This window comes from Plectropomus leopardus, chromosome 3 (genome assembly GCF_026936395.1).
Source record: "Plectropomus leopardus strain MGB_pleo_1.0 chromosome 3, ASM2693639v1, whole genome shotgun sequence".
Lineage (NCBI taxonomy): Eukaryota > Metazoa > Chordata > Actinopteri > Perciformes > Serranidae > Plectropomus > Plectropomus leopardus.
Window position 1 is genome coordinate 39,095,533 of NC_142178.1, and position 16,690 is coordinate 39,112,222.

The 16,690-nt window shown below is 35.7% G+C and overlaps 1 protein-coding gene across 2 annotated transcripts in view; it reads left to right on the plus strand.

The window, feature by feature from the left end:
- usp34 (ubiquitin specific peptidase 34) overlaps positions 1–16,690 on the plus strand; it is a 71,832-nt gene that overhangs the window by 43,395 nt on the left and 11,747 nt on the right. For both annotated transcript variants that reach the window (XM_088075030.1, XM_088075031.1), the window contains exons 41-64: positions 729–892; positions 1,830–1,895; positions 2,057–2,203; positions 2,631–2,687; positions 3,327–3,404; positions 3,859–3,953; positions 4,049–4,221; positions 5,241–5,391; positions 5,515–5,593; positions 5,676–5,729; positions 5,836–5,931; positions 6,015–6,079; positions 6,165–6,240; positions 6,728–6,775; positions 6,867–6,932; positions 7,027–7,107; positions 7,939–8,024; positions 10,022–10,190; positions 10,838–10,912; positions 11,955–12,106; positions 13,417–13,570; positions 14,413–14,457; positions 14,996–15,100; positions 16,044–16,191. In XM_088075030.1, the coding sequence (XP_087931156.1) occupies positions 729–892; positions 1,830–1,895; positions 2,057–2,203; positions 2,631–2,687; positions 3,327–3,404; positions 3,859–3,953; positions 4,049–4,221; positions 5,241–5,391; positions 5,515–5,593; positions 5,676–5,729; positions 5,836–5,931; positions 6,015–6,079; positions 6,165–6,240; positions 6,728–6,775; positions 6,867–6,932; positions 7,027–7,107; positions 7,939–8,024; positions 10,022–10,190; positions 10,838–10,912; positions 11,955–12,106; positions 13,417–13,570; positions 14,413–14,457; positions 14,996–15,100; positions 16,044–16,191 (2,430 nt within the window). The remainder of the gene's footprint in view (positions 1–728; positions 893–1,829; positions 1,896–2,056; positions 2,204–2,630; positions 2,688–3,326; positions 3,405–3,858; positions 3,954–4,048; positions 4,222–5,240; positions 5,392–5,514; positions 5,594–5,675; positions 5,730–5,835; positions 5,932–6,014; positions 6,080–6,164; positions 6,241–6,727; positions 6,776–6,866; positions 6,933–7,026; positions 7,108–7,938; positions 8,025–10,021; positions 10,191–10,837; positions 10,913–11,954; positions 12,107–13,416; positions 13,571–14,412; positions 14,458–14,995; positions 15,101–16,043; positions 16,192–16,690) is intronic.

Genomic DNA, 16,690 nt, shown 5'->3' on the forward strand with positions numbered 1-16,690 from the left:
GAGGACGGGACTTCACTTTCTGATTTTTTTTTTTTGCCAGCAGGTGGATCAGACCTTCATCTGCCCAGAGAAAACCGAAAACTAGCAGCACACAATACAGATAAAAGAGGTTTACAGCATGTTTTCAAATTCCTGTTCAGGTTTTTTAACCTCGGCTGTTAAAAAAAATGAACGTTTTTGTAGCTCTTTAAAACTTTTAAAACATTGCTTTTCTCAGACGGCTTCACCTTGTTTCGGGGGTTCTTTTTCAGGAGTTTTTCCTTCGGTGACGTGAGGGTCGAAGGGCAGACACACACACACACACACACACACACACACACACACACACACACACACACACACACACACACACACGCACACACACACACACACACTCTGACGCTGACCCCCCACAGAAGCAAAAACACACATGAATCTGGTCTGCAGGCTACACTCTGTGTCAGAAGTCCTCTGGGACGATGATCTGACTCAATTTGAGCTCTGCTACAGTGAATCCAGTTTGTCTCTGTGAGACATTGTCCCTCTGCTGGGGTGAATGCTGGAGACACGGGGACACCTGCAAAGAACTACACAGTTTAATCTATTGTATTAAAGTATTTTAACTAAATGTATGAGTTGACATTAGAAATATTAATTAATGTGGATTTTATCTGCAAATGTGTCACCAGAAAAGTTTTAATCTACATGCTGAACTTAAAACACACTTGTGTCTGATGTCCCTCCTCCAGCCTCTCACGCTCCGTACAAATGGGACTACTGGCCCCACGACGACGTTCGGGCCGAGTGCCGCTTCGTGGGTCTGACTAACCTGGGAGCCACCTGTTACCTGGCGTCCACCATCCAACAGCTCTACATGATCCCTGAGGCCCGCCAGGCCGTCTTCACTGCCAAGGTCAGTACCTGCAAGACAAACTGAGGGCACGGCGCCCCCAGATGACATCATTCAAATCGAAAACAAAGTGTCCGTTGATGTGATGTCAGAAGGTCGCAGTTTCCGAGCTTTGAAGTCGTTTCTTTCGACGTCGTATTGATGAGCTTTGAGTTCGTAAAGTGAGAACGACGTGGAAGCTGCGAAGAAGACGAGCTGCATTTTAATGCTGAGAGCGTTTAAACAAGAGGTCCAATTTAATTTTTGTTATTTGTTATATTTTATACATTATTTTTTAATATTTTTATATTTGACCTAGGTCGCTCTACATGGACAGCAGTTAACATTAATACTGTATTACACTTTATGATCAAAAATGTATATTTAATAAGTGAATTCATAAAAAGGTTTCTTACCATTGACCAAACATTGATTTTTGCCGCCATGTTTATGCATTAATGACGTCAAGTCAACACGTGTTATAAAATAACATCGTTATCAATATTTTTATCCTCACCTGGCTGCTTTATAGTTTAAAGTTTCTTTGCTGCTTTATAGTTTAAAGTTTCTTTGCTGCTTTATAGTTTAAAGTTTCTTAGCTGTTTTATAGTTTAAAGTTTTTTTGCTGCTTGCATAAACTAAAATATATCACTACTGAAAGTGAGTAATGAGCTACTAGGAACAAAATGTACAATTTTTTCCATAAATTGTTGAGATTGTTTCATTTTTGCTGCCCTGAAACGTCATGCAAACGTCACAACTCGGCAACTCGGGTATCACGGAAGTTTCCCGCTCGTTATTATGACTTTGCAGTGACATTTATGTGCTTGTAACCCGTAAATGCGGTAAATCCAATATTTCCAAGGAGAACATAAATGCAGCAATAGTGTGGATTTTCATACCCTGTGTGTGTGTGTGTGTGTGTGTGTGTGTGTGTGTGTGTGTGTGTGTGTGTGTGTAGTATGCTGAGGATATCAAACATAAGACGACGCTGCTGGAACTGCAGAAGATGTTCACGTATCTCATGGTGAGTTTTTGCATTTATACCTCTGACTCTCCTTAAAATCATCCCCTAATCAGTAAAAAAAACCCAAAACCATTTTTTTTCGCCTTTGTGGTTTGTTGCGGACACGAACACTCGGCTGTTTCATCATCCTAACTTTGTTTCCTCCTCCTGTGTGCGTTCAGGAGAGCGAGAGGAAAGCGTATAATCCGCGGCCGTTCTGTAAAACCTACACGATGGACAAACAGCCTCTGAACACCGGCGAGCAGAAGGACATGACGGAGTTCTTCACAGACCTCATCACCAAGATAGAGGAGATGTCCCAGGAGCTGGTAAACACGCTCGACACGAGTCCCACCGAAAATAACTCGTCGCTGAGAGACCGAAGTTTATCACTGCCATTTACGCAGTGTCTGTGGTCGACACGTTTTTAGCATTTTTTATTTTACACCTTAAAACATTCTGCAAAGATCTTAGATGTCAAAAACTGATTTTTTATTTCTAATCTTTCTGTATTCAGCACCTTATAGGAATAATAAAGCAACAGATATAAACAATGATGTGAAAGCAAACATGCAGAAAAGACAGACGCAGATAAAGAACGTTACAAGCAGCGTACAGATGAAATTACAGATTTATTTAACATATTTAACAGCATGAAGAAAAGTTTTTACATAGTTTTTACAAGTCAAAATTTTGTATAAGAATCTGAATTGACGTATGATCGTATCAATGACTTTGTCTTATTTGTTTGTGCAGAAAAACACAGTGAAGACTCTGTTTGGAGGCGTCATCACCAACAATGTGGTCTCTCTGGTGAGTTTGAGGAGGTTCACTTGATTTTTTTAAATAAGGAATATTGAACTTAAAACGGAGGATTTTTACTCTTTCCTCCAAAATTGGGCTCAAATATTCTGAGGATCACAAAGAAGCTATCGAGCTCCAAACACATCACTTTTATCTTTATTAACGTGTTTATATTTTGCTTTTTTTTGGTACTATTCAAAATGTTTCTGTCAATGATGTTATTACTGCTTAGGGTACTGCATGGGTGTAAATATATATATTTTTCTGTGCAGAAACGTAGTTTTAAATGCATTTTACTAATATTATTATGTGTTTTCTTTTTAATATCATGCATCCTTTGTGTATTGTTTTAATCCTATAAATATAATAAAAAAGAAAAATTATTTTATTGTAATTTAAGTGATAATGAAGATTATTGGCTCGATTCTCATTTGAATTTAATGAACGGTTGGTATATTATTTTTAAACGCTTCAAGCTAAATTATAACAAGCTCCATTGTACATGAGATATGAAATCTGTGCTTCATGTCTCCAGGATGCATTTTCCAAATTTAGATGAAGAGGTCAAATTTAAGAGTTACAGAGTCGACTTCATGCTGAAATTGAAATTTAAGTTAAAGTGACACTTTGTGCTGTTTTGCTCTGCAGGATTGTGACCACGTCAGTCAGACCGCGGAGGAGTTTTACACCGTCAGATGTCAAGTGGCCGACATGAAGAACATCTATGTGAGTCTTTAACCCTTTGAAATCTAGAGCGACATCACTTTTCTTGTGCTGCCTTAAACTAGGGCTGCGCGATATGCAAAAGTCTAATGGCGATAACTTTTTTTATATTAGTTGATATTGATATATATGTATATATATATATTTTTTTTTTTTTCTCAAAATCTTGTTTTTTGTTGTTGTTTTTCCTTTTTTTATTTGTTTACTTTTAAACAAATTTTCAGGTAATATTTTTTGTATTTTATCTGATTTTCTTGCAGTTTTTGGGGTCATTTTTCTGAAGCTGCTCATTGCCCTCTTACATGTTTTTTTTTTTTTTTTAAAGTAATCAAGACATTTTCCTCTGGTTTTAAAGAGTTAAAACACATCAGCATCACCTCTAAAATATTTTCTATATTTATCAAAGGCTTTTCACACTAACCAAACTTAATATTTTTTTGTGGTTGTCTGTGCTCAGGAATCTCTGGATGAGGTGACCATCAAGGACACTCTGGAGGGCGACAACATGTACACCTGCTCCCAGTGTGGCAAGAAAGTCCGCGCCGAGAAAAGGTCTGTGCATTGCTTCAGTTTAATTCACATCTAAAGTAACACGTAATATTGTCGTTGGATTTATTTTCGCAGCATTAAACCCTCCTCTCCCACAGGGCGTGTTTCAAAAAGCTGCCGCGGATCCTGAGTTTCAACACCATGAGGTACACCTTCAACATGGTGACGATGATGAAGGAGAAGGTCAACACCCACTTCTCCTTCCCGCTGCGCCTCGACATGACGCCCTACACCGAGGACTTCCTCATGGGCAAAGGAGAGCGCAAAGAAGGTTTGACCTCACGTCACAAAACCCGCAAGACACTCAGTCTTCACTCGGAAAATGACATCTTTTTTTCCTACTCGCAGTTTTTTTAATGAAAATATTCAGGGCATACAGTTCATGAACCAGGTCAGAGTTCCACACGAGTCCATAAACATACATTAGTACTTCTATACACGGAGCAGGAAAGAGACAGTTAATAGAAAATTTAGACATAAGACGTAATAAATGATAACATTAGTAATAATAAAAATAATATATTAGTAACAGCAACAATAATAATTATTATAATTATATTAATAGTAATATATAATAATATATTAATAATATTAATAATTATATTAATAATAATAAAAAAATAAATTGAAAACATAGAGAGATGGCAGAAGTAATATAGAAAAAAACAATAAAATAGAAAAATAATAATGAAAAATGAAGATGAAAATAAAATGAAGAACTGGTTATTGAGATACAAAAATATAAGAAAAAAATTATTAATGAAAAAATAAAATACAAATAGAATTTACAGTAAAGAAAATAACAATAAAGGATAAGAAAATAATAAAAGATAAAAATGAAATAAAATGAATAGCTGCTAATAGTGATACAAAAAAGTAAAAATTAATTTAATTGTGAACACAAATGCAGTTTACATCCAAAAAAAAAAATAAAGCATAAAAAATAAATAAAAATAAAATAAAGAGCTGTTAAAATTAAGTAAAAAATCTAAGTAAAAAATAATTCATTACGAATAAAAAGATGCAGTTTACAGTAATAAGAAGTAACAACAAGGGTAAGACAGAAAATTATTACAATATTAACCATATTTTTCTAAAAGGAAATACCCTGATTTAATATTACCTAAAACAACAAAATGAACGACTCAAAAAGTCCGACCCGTCAGAGATAAAGTTTCATTACATATTTATGTTCACGGCTCACTAATCCAAGAAAATCCCAAATATGGGGACATAAACGGGACAAAAGTTATAAAGAGGTTTATGTTGTCTGTCTGCCGTGTGCCGCAGGTTTTCGGGAAGAGGGCGAGGCGAAAGTGACGGAGAGCTACGAGTACGACCTCATCGGCGTGACGGTGCACACGGGCACCGCAGACGGCGGTCATTACTACAGCTTCATCAGAGACATCGTCAACCCGCACGCCTACAAGAACAACAAGTGGTGAGAGCAGACGCACGTCAGAGAGGAAATAATGATGATTTTTAAGGACGGCAGTGAGTCAGACGGCCGTTTTTAGAGTTTCTCAGTCATGCAGTCGGATTTAAAAAGCGACACTTCTTGCAGGTACCTGTTCAACGACGCGGAGGTGAAGCCCTTCGACTCGGCGCAGCTGGCCTCCGAGTGCTTCGGTGGAGAAATGACGGTGAGAGCTGCAGCCAGAGAAAAAAAACAACCTTAATTTAATCTGTCACTTCAGATTTCACTGACACGAATTCATCTTTCAGACTAAAACTTACGACTCCGTCACGGACAAGTTCATGGATTTCTCATTTGAGAAGGTGAAGACGATTTCCGGGCTGTTTTTTTATTTTTTATGATCTCATGCTGTTTCTTTATTACAGCATGTGATCCAGAAGATAATAACGAGGAATCATTTCTTTGCAGACACACAGTGCCTACATGCTCTTCTATAAGAGGGTGGAGCTGGAGGAGGAGAACGGGAAGGACTTTAGTTTTGACGTGTCTCCTGACCTGCTCGAGGTACTGTGGGGCGACTTTTTTAATGAAATACGTGCCTTTATATTCATGTTTTATTCCTAAATGTAAATTTCTGTCTCTTTCAGTGGATTTGGCACGACAACATGCAGTTTCTGCAGGATAAAAATATATTTGAACACACTTACTTTGGGTGAGAATCAAACTTTTGACTCAGTGATGTTGACAGAAATTGTCTTTTATCATTACCTATATTTCATTTTCACGTCTTCTTTCAGTTTCATGTGGCAGCTCTGCAGCAGCATCCCCAGCACCCTCCCCGACCCTAAAGCCGTCTCCCTCATGACCGCTAAGGTGAGAAATATCACAAATGCAAACATTTTCAGCCTTTCTTGTCGGGTTTTACCTCTTTTTCTCCAACGGTTCGACATTTTCAAGTGTTTACAAATGTTCCATCACAATAAAGGAAGCGAGATGAATAACATTCAATGACTTAAGTTTTCACCTCGTCTCACTCCTTTTTGAATATGTAAAGCAAGTTATTATGTATTTGGCCATTTCTTTTATGTTTTTTAATTATTCCTTTGTTTAATATTTTCTTTATTTCCTTCTTTACATGTTCGAAATAAGTTAAAAAAAAATCAAATAATTTCTTTCTTTACATGGCCAGTGTCTTTATTTGGCCATGTTTTTTGCTTTGTTTTTTATTTTTTAATTGTCTGTAATTATTCGTTTGTTTTTAGTCTGTTTGTTTTTGTTTAATATTTTCTTTATTTCCTTCTTCACATGTTAAGTACAAAAATCACATTTTTTTTTACTGTAAATGTCCTTTTCTCTGCAGCTCAGCACATCATTCGTCCTCGAGACTTTCATTCACTCCAAGGAGAAGGTAAGAGCACGCTGGCTTTAGTGTTGGACGTCTGATGTCTTTAGCGTCTTTAGACAGACGCTGATGTGCGTCCTCTCTGCTGTCTCCTCAGCCCACCATGCTGCAGTGGATCGAACTCCTGACCAAACAGTTCAACAACAGCCAGGCCGCCTGCGAGGTTCGAGCTCCGCGTCAGCGCTTATTTTACCTCACTGATGAAGGTTTTTCTTGTGTTTTATTATTTATCGTGTGGTCTTTGAATTTCGCTGCAGTGGTTTTTGGATCGGATGGCCGATGACAACTGGTGGCCGATGCAGATCCTCATAAAGTGCCCCAATCAGATCGTCAGACAAGTGAGTCATTTATCCTTGTTTTTTTTTCCTGCCTCCAAATGTATTTAACAGGGTTCACACGGTCATGAAATCATCTTTTCCAGGCCTGGAAAAGTCATGGAATAAGTAAAAATGACTGGAAAATTTGGAAAACACATTTTTTGAAACCTGAGCAAATGGAATTGATTTTTAAGGAGGAAATGGAAAAACTTCAAAGAAAAAAATACACAGAAATTAGTTTAAAAAAAAGTATGAGAAAATTACCCAAAACAAGCTAAAAAAAAGAAAAGAAATTCTAAAATAACTAATAAAAAAATATATATATCTATACTTTTCTCACCATTTTCTCTAGCTTTTTAAAAATAATTCTCTAAATGTGCTAATATTCTGCATTTCTTTTGAAGTTGCCTTTTTTTTCATGTTTGCTAAAAAAAATCAAATCAGTTTGCTCAGCGCTCAAAACACGTGTGAAAGGCGTCTGAACACTGCACAAGAAAATCAGTGTAGATCCAGGTTTCAAAGCATTGAACAAAAACATTGAACGTTTTGGGGAAAGTCATGGACTTGTGTTGTTTGTAATGAGATTGTTACAGAAACCGTCCACGTGATGTTATATAACGGAAAATCTATTTCTGTCGCCGTCATGTTTCTTGTTTGCCGGCTTGCTGAAATTATGATTTGACGTGTTTAAGAAAAGCTGAGCAAGTGGGGCAAGAAAACAGAAATCATGGGTCCTTGAAAAGTCATGGAAAGGTTTTGAGCCATTAAACTGTGTGGGAACCCTGATGTGACGTCTGAAGTGATTAAACTTCGTGTGACAAACACACAGCTGACTCTGCTTCTGTCCTGCAGATGTTTCAGAGGTTGTGTATTCACGTCATCCAGCGGCTGCGTCCGGTTCACGCTCACCTCTACCTGCAGCCCGGCATGGAGGACGGGTACGTCACACCTTCCTTCGTTTTGCTCTCAGTTTTGTTCTTAATCCTGGAGAAAATCAAACACATTAACTGTTTTATATTTAAATTTAATTTTGAGGTTCAAGGTTTATTTGTTTGTTGTTTACAAAACAGAGATGTGTCCGTCTTTTTAATGCAACAAAAACAAGTAACAAAGCCTGCAGTGCAAAGCAGCACAATTCAAAGTGCTCCACAGAGCAGTAAAATATAAAAGATAATAAAGGATACGGATTTAATTTTAAAATTTAATTTTATTTATGAGAGATAAGATCTAAAAGGCAGCATTACTTACCAAATGATTAAAAAAAAAGGTTAAAATAAAAATCACAAAAGTGCAGACAGGAGGTGCAAAGACAAAGATTATAATATAAGTATATAAATAAATATAAATAATTATTGCTGTAGTCATCTTTTTAAAATCAGAAAAATGAGAAAAAACAGCAAAAATGATCTCTGGCCAGATAATGTTGTAGATATCCTAACTTTAGATATTCATCACCAGGAAAACATTTAGATTCTTTGCTCTTTATAAACTAAATTTGTTGACTTTTCATCAAATTATCTTTGATATTCTTCAGTTTTTTTTTACCAAACCCAAAAAACATTGTTTCATTTTACCCCCATTGAATACATTCAAAATTTAAATTAGAAGCCAAAACTCTTTGCTCCTCTTTGGACCCTTTTTTTTTTTAAATGTTGAGCACAAAATGTAACCAGATTAATCAGATTAACGAATGATTGTCAGTTTTAATTGTGCCATTGGAGGTGTGCGGCACAAACGCAGTGTTGTGTCTGCTGTCAGGTGGCCACAAAAATCCAAACAGGAGCCGAGTGTCGCTCAGTGTCTCCGTCGCTCCGGACTCTGAGAAAGATCTGAGGCTCCACATTACACACACACACACACACACACACACACACACACACAGACACACACACACACACACACACACACACAGATGGATGTGAAAAGCATTCAAAAGCGATATTTTACAGTTGGGATGTGAAGAACTTCTACATCGTGGTACTTGTACATCGTGTACAGATACGGCGTTACAAAACCCAGTGAGAACATGAAAACATCCACCTCACCTACAAATGATACAACTATTTACTTATTAAACTACTTTTACATTTTTAATACGCACTGTCTGTTAATATGTACATGTTTTTGTCATCATCATAACTGTACATTATAGATGTAGCATGTTGGTGTATTCTGTATATAATAATAATAATAATAATAATAATAATAATAATAATAATAATAATAATAATAATAAAAGTAATACCAATGATAGTAACAACAATGATAATGATGATAATAGTAATAGTAGTAGTAATAACAATAATAATAATAATAATAATAATAATAATAATAATAATAATAATAATAATAATAATAGAGGTCGTAATAGTAACAGCAACAACAATAATTTTTTATAATAATTTAATAATTATTATTTTATATTATTATTATTATTATTATTATTATTATTATTATTATTACTATTTTATGATAAATATTATTTTAAACTTAGTTTAAACAATGACGAATAAATCTACCTTATATTAATAATAATAATAATAATAATAATAATAATAGCAGCAACAACAACAACAATGATAATAATAATAATAATAATAATAATAATAATAATAATAATAATAATAATATTTATATAGCACTTTTGGATTCTAAGCACAAAAGAACAACATGAATTCCCAATTAATCAGATTATTATTTAGGAATAAAAAGTCAAAATTTTCTGATTCCAGCTTCTTAAATGTGAATGTTTTGTAGTTTGTTTCCTTCTCTGTGACACTAAATTGAACATCTTTGCGTTGTGGACAGAACGAGACACTTGAGGACTACAGCCTGATGTCCTGGTTTATTCACGTATCTTCCCGTAAATTCTGTATAAATGCACACTGAGATTTAATAACCGCCGTCCATCTTTTTCCTTTCCTGGCTGTCTCAGCTCTGACGACATGGACGGTCCGGTGGAGGACATCGGCAGCCGGTCCTGCGTCACTCGCTTCGTTAAGACGCTGCTGTCCATCATGGAGCACGGCGTCAAGCCCCACAGCAAACACCTGACCGAGTACTTCGCCTTCCTCTACGAGTTCGCCAAGATGGGAGAGGAGGAGGTCGGTCTCAACTGCTGCTGTTTGATTTTTTTTAGATTTCTTTCAGTTTTGTCAACAAAGTGTGAAAAATCACATTTGTTTAAAGAGGATTTCACACAGAGAGATGACAGACAAGTGAATTATTTTAGTTAAAAAGGTCATTTTTTAGATATGAAGCATTCACAAAAACACATTTGTTTAAAAGATGCTTCATATTTTTTCATTATTGGGACTTGAATACTCTGAATACACCGTGAAGTTTCTGAAAATGACCATTTGAAAAGTTAATGAAGGACTTTTTTTTATATATATAATTCTGTTTTTATTGGTTTGTGTGAACGTACAAAAACAAAATACTCAACCAAACAACATGAAGACTTTTCAGTAATATAAAATGGAAAAATAAAGAAATAAATAAAGAAAGAAAAGGAAAGAACAATACAATAAAATAAGGATAGACAGTGAGTGGCTACTGGTTACACTGCAGTGTGTTTCATAATTTTTTTTATTCAAAAATAGAATTAAGTTTATAAAAATGAATTTATTTCTACATGGTACTGAAAGGTTTTTTATTTTTTATTTTTATTATTATTATTATTGTTGTTGTTGTGATTTTTATTATTATTATTATAAGTAAGTGGTGTCTTTGGTCTGTTCTGTGTCTCCAGAGTCAGTTCTTATTGTCACTACAAGCCATCTCCATCATGGTGCATTTCTACATGGGAACCAAAGGCCCCGAAAATGTGAGTTCACACACTGATTACTTTATTTATTTCTTCTCAGCTCACTATATTTGTTCAATATGATATTTCTGATTGTTTCTTTGTCCTTGTTGAATGTGATAATGATGATCAGTGGTGGACGAAGTTTTCAAAGCATTTATTTAAGTCAAAAGTACAAAAGTATAATGAGCAAAAAGTATCAACAGCATTTTTTGTCAGTGTTAAATCATATTATTGTATTTCTGTTGATGCATTTGTGTGAAAACAGCAGTTAAATTAAATTAGATCAGCTGGATGACGCGCAGCTCATTTAAACATGTAATGTTAAACATGTAGTACTGCGTCATATTTATAAGTAGTTGACCGTTATGGGTTTTTTAGGCCCATACAAATACTGATAATTAATACTTAATGAGACAGAAAACTGATATTTGGAACCAATATGCATTTGCAATAACAATGACAACATTTTTAAATTTGGAATAATAACAAACTCCAGTACTCAGTTTTTTAAAATGTCTTTAGCAAATGTTGAATCAAAACTGAAACTTTCAACATCACATACAGCAAGTTCCCTGAAACCTTTTTATGAAGTTCAGTGAATATTTAAATAAAAAATGAATGAATTAAAAAATAGCTCCTTCAAGTTTTACAAAGTAAAAGTTTCTCCCATGCTGAGATTTTATTTCAGTACTGCAGACGTCCTTCCCTGGTGCTGGTTGTGTGTAATATGCACATTTAAAATAAAACAAAATTGGCACCTTAAAATAAAATGCTGATACAGATAATCAGAAAAATGCCAAATATCTGCCCCGATATTCTGTCGACCCTGAATATGTGTAATACTGATCACGTTTTCTTTGTAAAATTAAAACTGTAATGTCATAAAAGCTGTTAGACAAAAGTAGAGGAGTGAAAAATAAAGATGTAGTGCAGCACCGGTGTGAAGTACTGAAGTAACATCAAGTAAAAGTACTTAGTTACCCTTCTGTTTATGAGACGGTATGTTTAGTGATAGATGACGTGTACGTGGTTGTAATATCTGATGGGTCTCCTCGCTCAGCCTCAGGTGGAGGTGCTGTCGGAGGAGGAGGGCGAGGAGGAGGACGAGGAGGAGGACATCCTGTCTCTGGCGGAGGAGAAGTATCGTCCTGCAGCTCTGGAGAAGATGATCGCGCTCATCGCTCTGCTGGTGGAGCAGTCTCGCTCTGAGAGGTACGAGTGCGGCAGAATACACACAAAAATATATACCATCAGGGTTCCCGCGGTCATGGAAAACCTGGAAAAGTCATGGAATTTCACAATCATGTTTCCAGACATGGAAAAGTCATGGAATTAGTAAGAATCATCAAAAGTTTTGAAAAGTCATTAAAACTTGAGCTAATTGGCTTGATTTCTTCAAAAAACTGGGCAGCATTATGAGGATAAATGACCGAAAAATTAGTAAGAAATTACAGGAATTTTACCTGAAATTGGGGAGAAAAAACAAAAACAAACAAGGAAATGACCTTAAAAAGTGCTTAAATATAATAATCCTGTTGCATAATTTGAAATATATTAATATATACAATAATGATAATTATAAGTATAGTTGTCTCAACATTTTCAGTAGCTTTGTGAAAATAAATTAAAACCTTTCTTTTGTAATTTGCTGGACCTTTGTTGACACGCCGTCATGTCATGGAACTTTACAGTCACGTTTTCCAGGCCTGTTAAAGTCATGGAATAAGTTTTAAAAACCATTTGAGTTCTGTCAAAAATGGGAACAATTTAGAAGAAGAAATTATCCAAAAATGAGTAAGAAATTAGAAAACTACCTGAAAATAAGGTTATATATAAAAAATATTCACAAACAAGGAAATTACCTTAAAATGTGCTTAAAACTAGTAATTCTGTAACATAAGCTCAATTATATGTGTTTTTAATTCTGATAATTATACATTTAATTTTTCTAGTATTTTCCCTAGCTTTTTAAAAATATTTCTATAAATTTTTCAAATTTTCTGCTAATTTCTTGCAAATTTTTGGGACATTTTTGGCAAGTTGCTCATTGCCTTGTTACAGTGTTTTCGGAAGAAGTCAAACCAGTTTGCTCAGCGCTCAAAATACGAGCATCTTGTAAAAAAAATGTTATGTAAATTGTGTAGATTTAAAAAATAAATAAAATAATTATAAATGTTGAGTGCAGCACAAGAAAGCTGATGCAGATCCAGATTTCAGAGGGTTAAAAATCAAGGAAAGTTTTTGGAAACATCATGGAATTTTGTAGTATATTATGAAATTGTTTCACTGGTCTAATCTTTCGTGGATAACCTTCCACGTAATTTTACCTAAAATAAATAAATGTTGTTTTCTGTAGCCGTTGACGTACCGTAGCTCTAAGATGTGCGACAATATTTCGTGTTTCCTCATGTTTTCTCTTCAAATGTCAGACGGCTGAAATGTTTGAATGAAGTTTGATTTTGCATCCGGGACAAGAAGAAAGATGCTGTCAGGAGTTCAGGCGACTCTTTTTTCTCTTTCAGACATCTGACTCTGTCCCAGAGCGACATGGCGGCGCTGACCGGAGGCAAAGGCTTCCCCTTCCTCTTCCAGCACATCAGAGACGGCATCAACATCAGGCAGACCTGCAACCTCATCTTCAGCCTCTGCCGCTACAACAACCGGCTGGCTGAGCACGTATGTTCATCACACACACACACACACACACACACACACACACACACACACACACACACACACACACACACACACACACACAGGAAGTGACTTTTTATCAGAAATCAGTTTCAACCTCCGCAAACGACTCAACTCGACTAACTGGGTCCGTCTTCTAAAACGTGTCTTTCTGCCATAATTCAAACACCAAACAGTAAAAACTGACTCTCATGTTTTCCTGAGATGGATACAGGCTTCCCACAGTCATGGAAAACCTGGAAAAGTCCTGGAATTTCACAGTCACATTTTTCAGGACTGGAAAAGTCACGGAACTAGAAAAAGATTATTTTTGGAAAAATCATGTAAATGTGCTGTCTAATAAAATGAAATTATATTAATGTAACATAACAGTGAATTTGTAAGAAAATCTGTAAATGTTTTATAAGAAAACATGGCTCCCAAACCCAGGGGCCCGGGCTCTTTAAGGTTTTGGTGAGACGACATCCCTCTGTCTTTGGACTCTCACATTGACTGAGAAAAAAACTCCCCAAAAAACCCTTTAACATGACATAGAATAATAGCAAACTATAGAAAACTTCAGCACAGTTAAACACATAAATGTAATCATATGGGTCCTCTTTTGTTTGTTTGTTTTCTTTATTATTTTCAAATTTCCGACTGTCCAGAAGTGTCCAGCCCTGATCCGCGACATACCGTCCTCTGACACGCTGACGCGGTCAAAACGATTCCTCCAAATCTGTACCGGTGGACGCGTTTCGACGTCACGTGGCATCTGATCACCGTACCATCTAAACACTAAAATCACTGTCAATAAAACTGAATGTATATTTGTCTTTTGGCAGATCGTGTCGATGCTCTTCACCTCCATCGCAAAGCTGACTCCTGAGGTAAGCAGCTCAGCTCCTCTTTTACTGACCGAAAACGACGCAGCTCAGAGCCGTGCAGGTGTATTTATTATTTTATATTACGTAGCTGCTCTGTGGAAACATGAGCGCTGTTACTTCATGCAGACTCAAACTTAAGCTGCCTCTCTGTTACTGCAATAATAATAATCATATAAAAAATGACTTACATATCAGAATAAATCAGATAAAAACAAGGCAGCAAAAAATGCAAACACAGTAATCATTTATATAAACACTGGAGAAAAAAATCATTTAAAAGTAAAGTCGTAATAGTAAAGTAATTTACAAAGTAGTGTGCAATATAGCATATTAAACATTCATAAATGCTTTTCTATAAAATGAAGATCTAAGAAGAGATTTAAAGGTTGCTAATAAGTGAATCTGATCTCGTTTGGGGACTCTGACAGCGAAGGCGCAGACGCCCGCATTAAAAAACGCACAGATCACAGAGTCTGGCGCTGAATACTCTCGTATCTGAGTGTTTAGGGAGCTCTTAAACGAGTTTCTTTCTCTCCGTCAGGCCGCCAATCCTTTCTTCAAGCTGCTGACCATGTTGATGGAGTTTGCGGGCGGACCGCCGGGGATGCCCTCCTTCGCCTCCTACATCCTGCAGAGGATCTGGGAGGTAAACGGATTTAGTTTCCTACGTCTGTATCTCTTCTTTGTATGAGGTGACATATTTCAACAGAGTATAATAATAATAATAATAATAATAAATCAGCTTTACGTTGTTTTCGTATGTGACTGCAAACACTCGACAATCAGGTTTAGTTTAGTGGATTTATCAGCGACGACTGTTTTAGTTTCTCTGGTTTGTTTTAGAAACTTTCTACGTATTCTGTTATTTTATTTGTATTTGTTTATTTAATTTGATTATTGTGTGTTTATGAGGGAGATTTGGCCAAAATGGTAACACAAAAAAAGTCTGTTACTGGTAACTAGCCACTTAAAAACTTCACCAACGTTCACAAAATCTTCTTGAATATGACTTTTTTAAACATCTGATGAGGTGTTTGTCTTTGGGGAGATGAAGTCCAGAGTGCATAAAAAAAATGGTTCAGTGAGGACGCAGTTAACCCTTTAAAATCTGACGTCCTGTGGACGGCCGTAGGAGATTGTTATTTGCAAAGTCTAAAATCTATTTTTTTTGTTTGTAAAATCAATGTACAATTACACATTTAGAAAACAGAATTTTGTTGTATTTATTTTTAATTTTTTTCATCTTTGATATGTAAAATTGAACTTAGCGTTAAACAGACCCCCCTCATCATCTGATTTTTCCTTTTTTTTTTTATTAAATTTGAGCACAAAAATTGGAAATTGGAAAAACGAGTTGTTAACCATTTTTACCATTTTGGTTTTGGAAACAAATATTGAATTTTTATTTAATTCTTTAATTCTTTAATTTATTTTTGGTTTCATTTAACAAATCGAGGGAATATTACACAGACTGACTGATGGCAGGAGGTTTTATTTTTTAGATTCTCAGTCCCTCACAGACGGGCCGAGGCGTCTTCGCTTTGTCCCAAACGTCTTCATGCATGTTTGCGTCTTCTTCCTCCCGTCAGGTGATCGAGTACAACCCGTCCCAGTGTCTGGACTGGCTGGCCGTCCAGACTCCCAGAAACAAACTGGCCCACAGCTGGGTGCTGCAGAACATGGAGAACTGGGTGGAGCGCTTCCTGCTGGCTCACAACTACCCCCGAGTCCGCACATGTGAGAACCGCCACAGGCTTCAGCAGTTTGTCAACAGTGATGACGTGCAGAAGGGTGTGCTCGCAATATGCCAATAATAATAATGATAATAATTATAAAATAATAAAATAAACAAACAAATATAATAATAATGATAATAATAAAATAATAATAATAATAATAATAATAATAATAATAATAATAATAATAATAATAATGATAATGATAATAATGATAATAACAACAACCCAATTATTATTATTACTAGTAGTAGTAATAATGATAATAAAAAAAACATTATTTACCGTAATACTTTTCAGAAATGCCTAGTCCCAGTTAAGCGCTTGGTCCCTTTTACTAATCCGGTTTAGTAACTTTTTATACACGTTTTTTGGATGTGTAAAACCAGATTGTTGACTTCCTGTTGGAGATAATATTAGTTAGCTGCCTGGCTCACACATACGATATGTTTATATGTTTAAGCTTTTGTCAATATGGACAATAATGGAAATATGGAAAG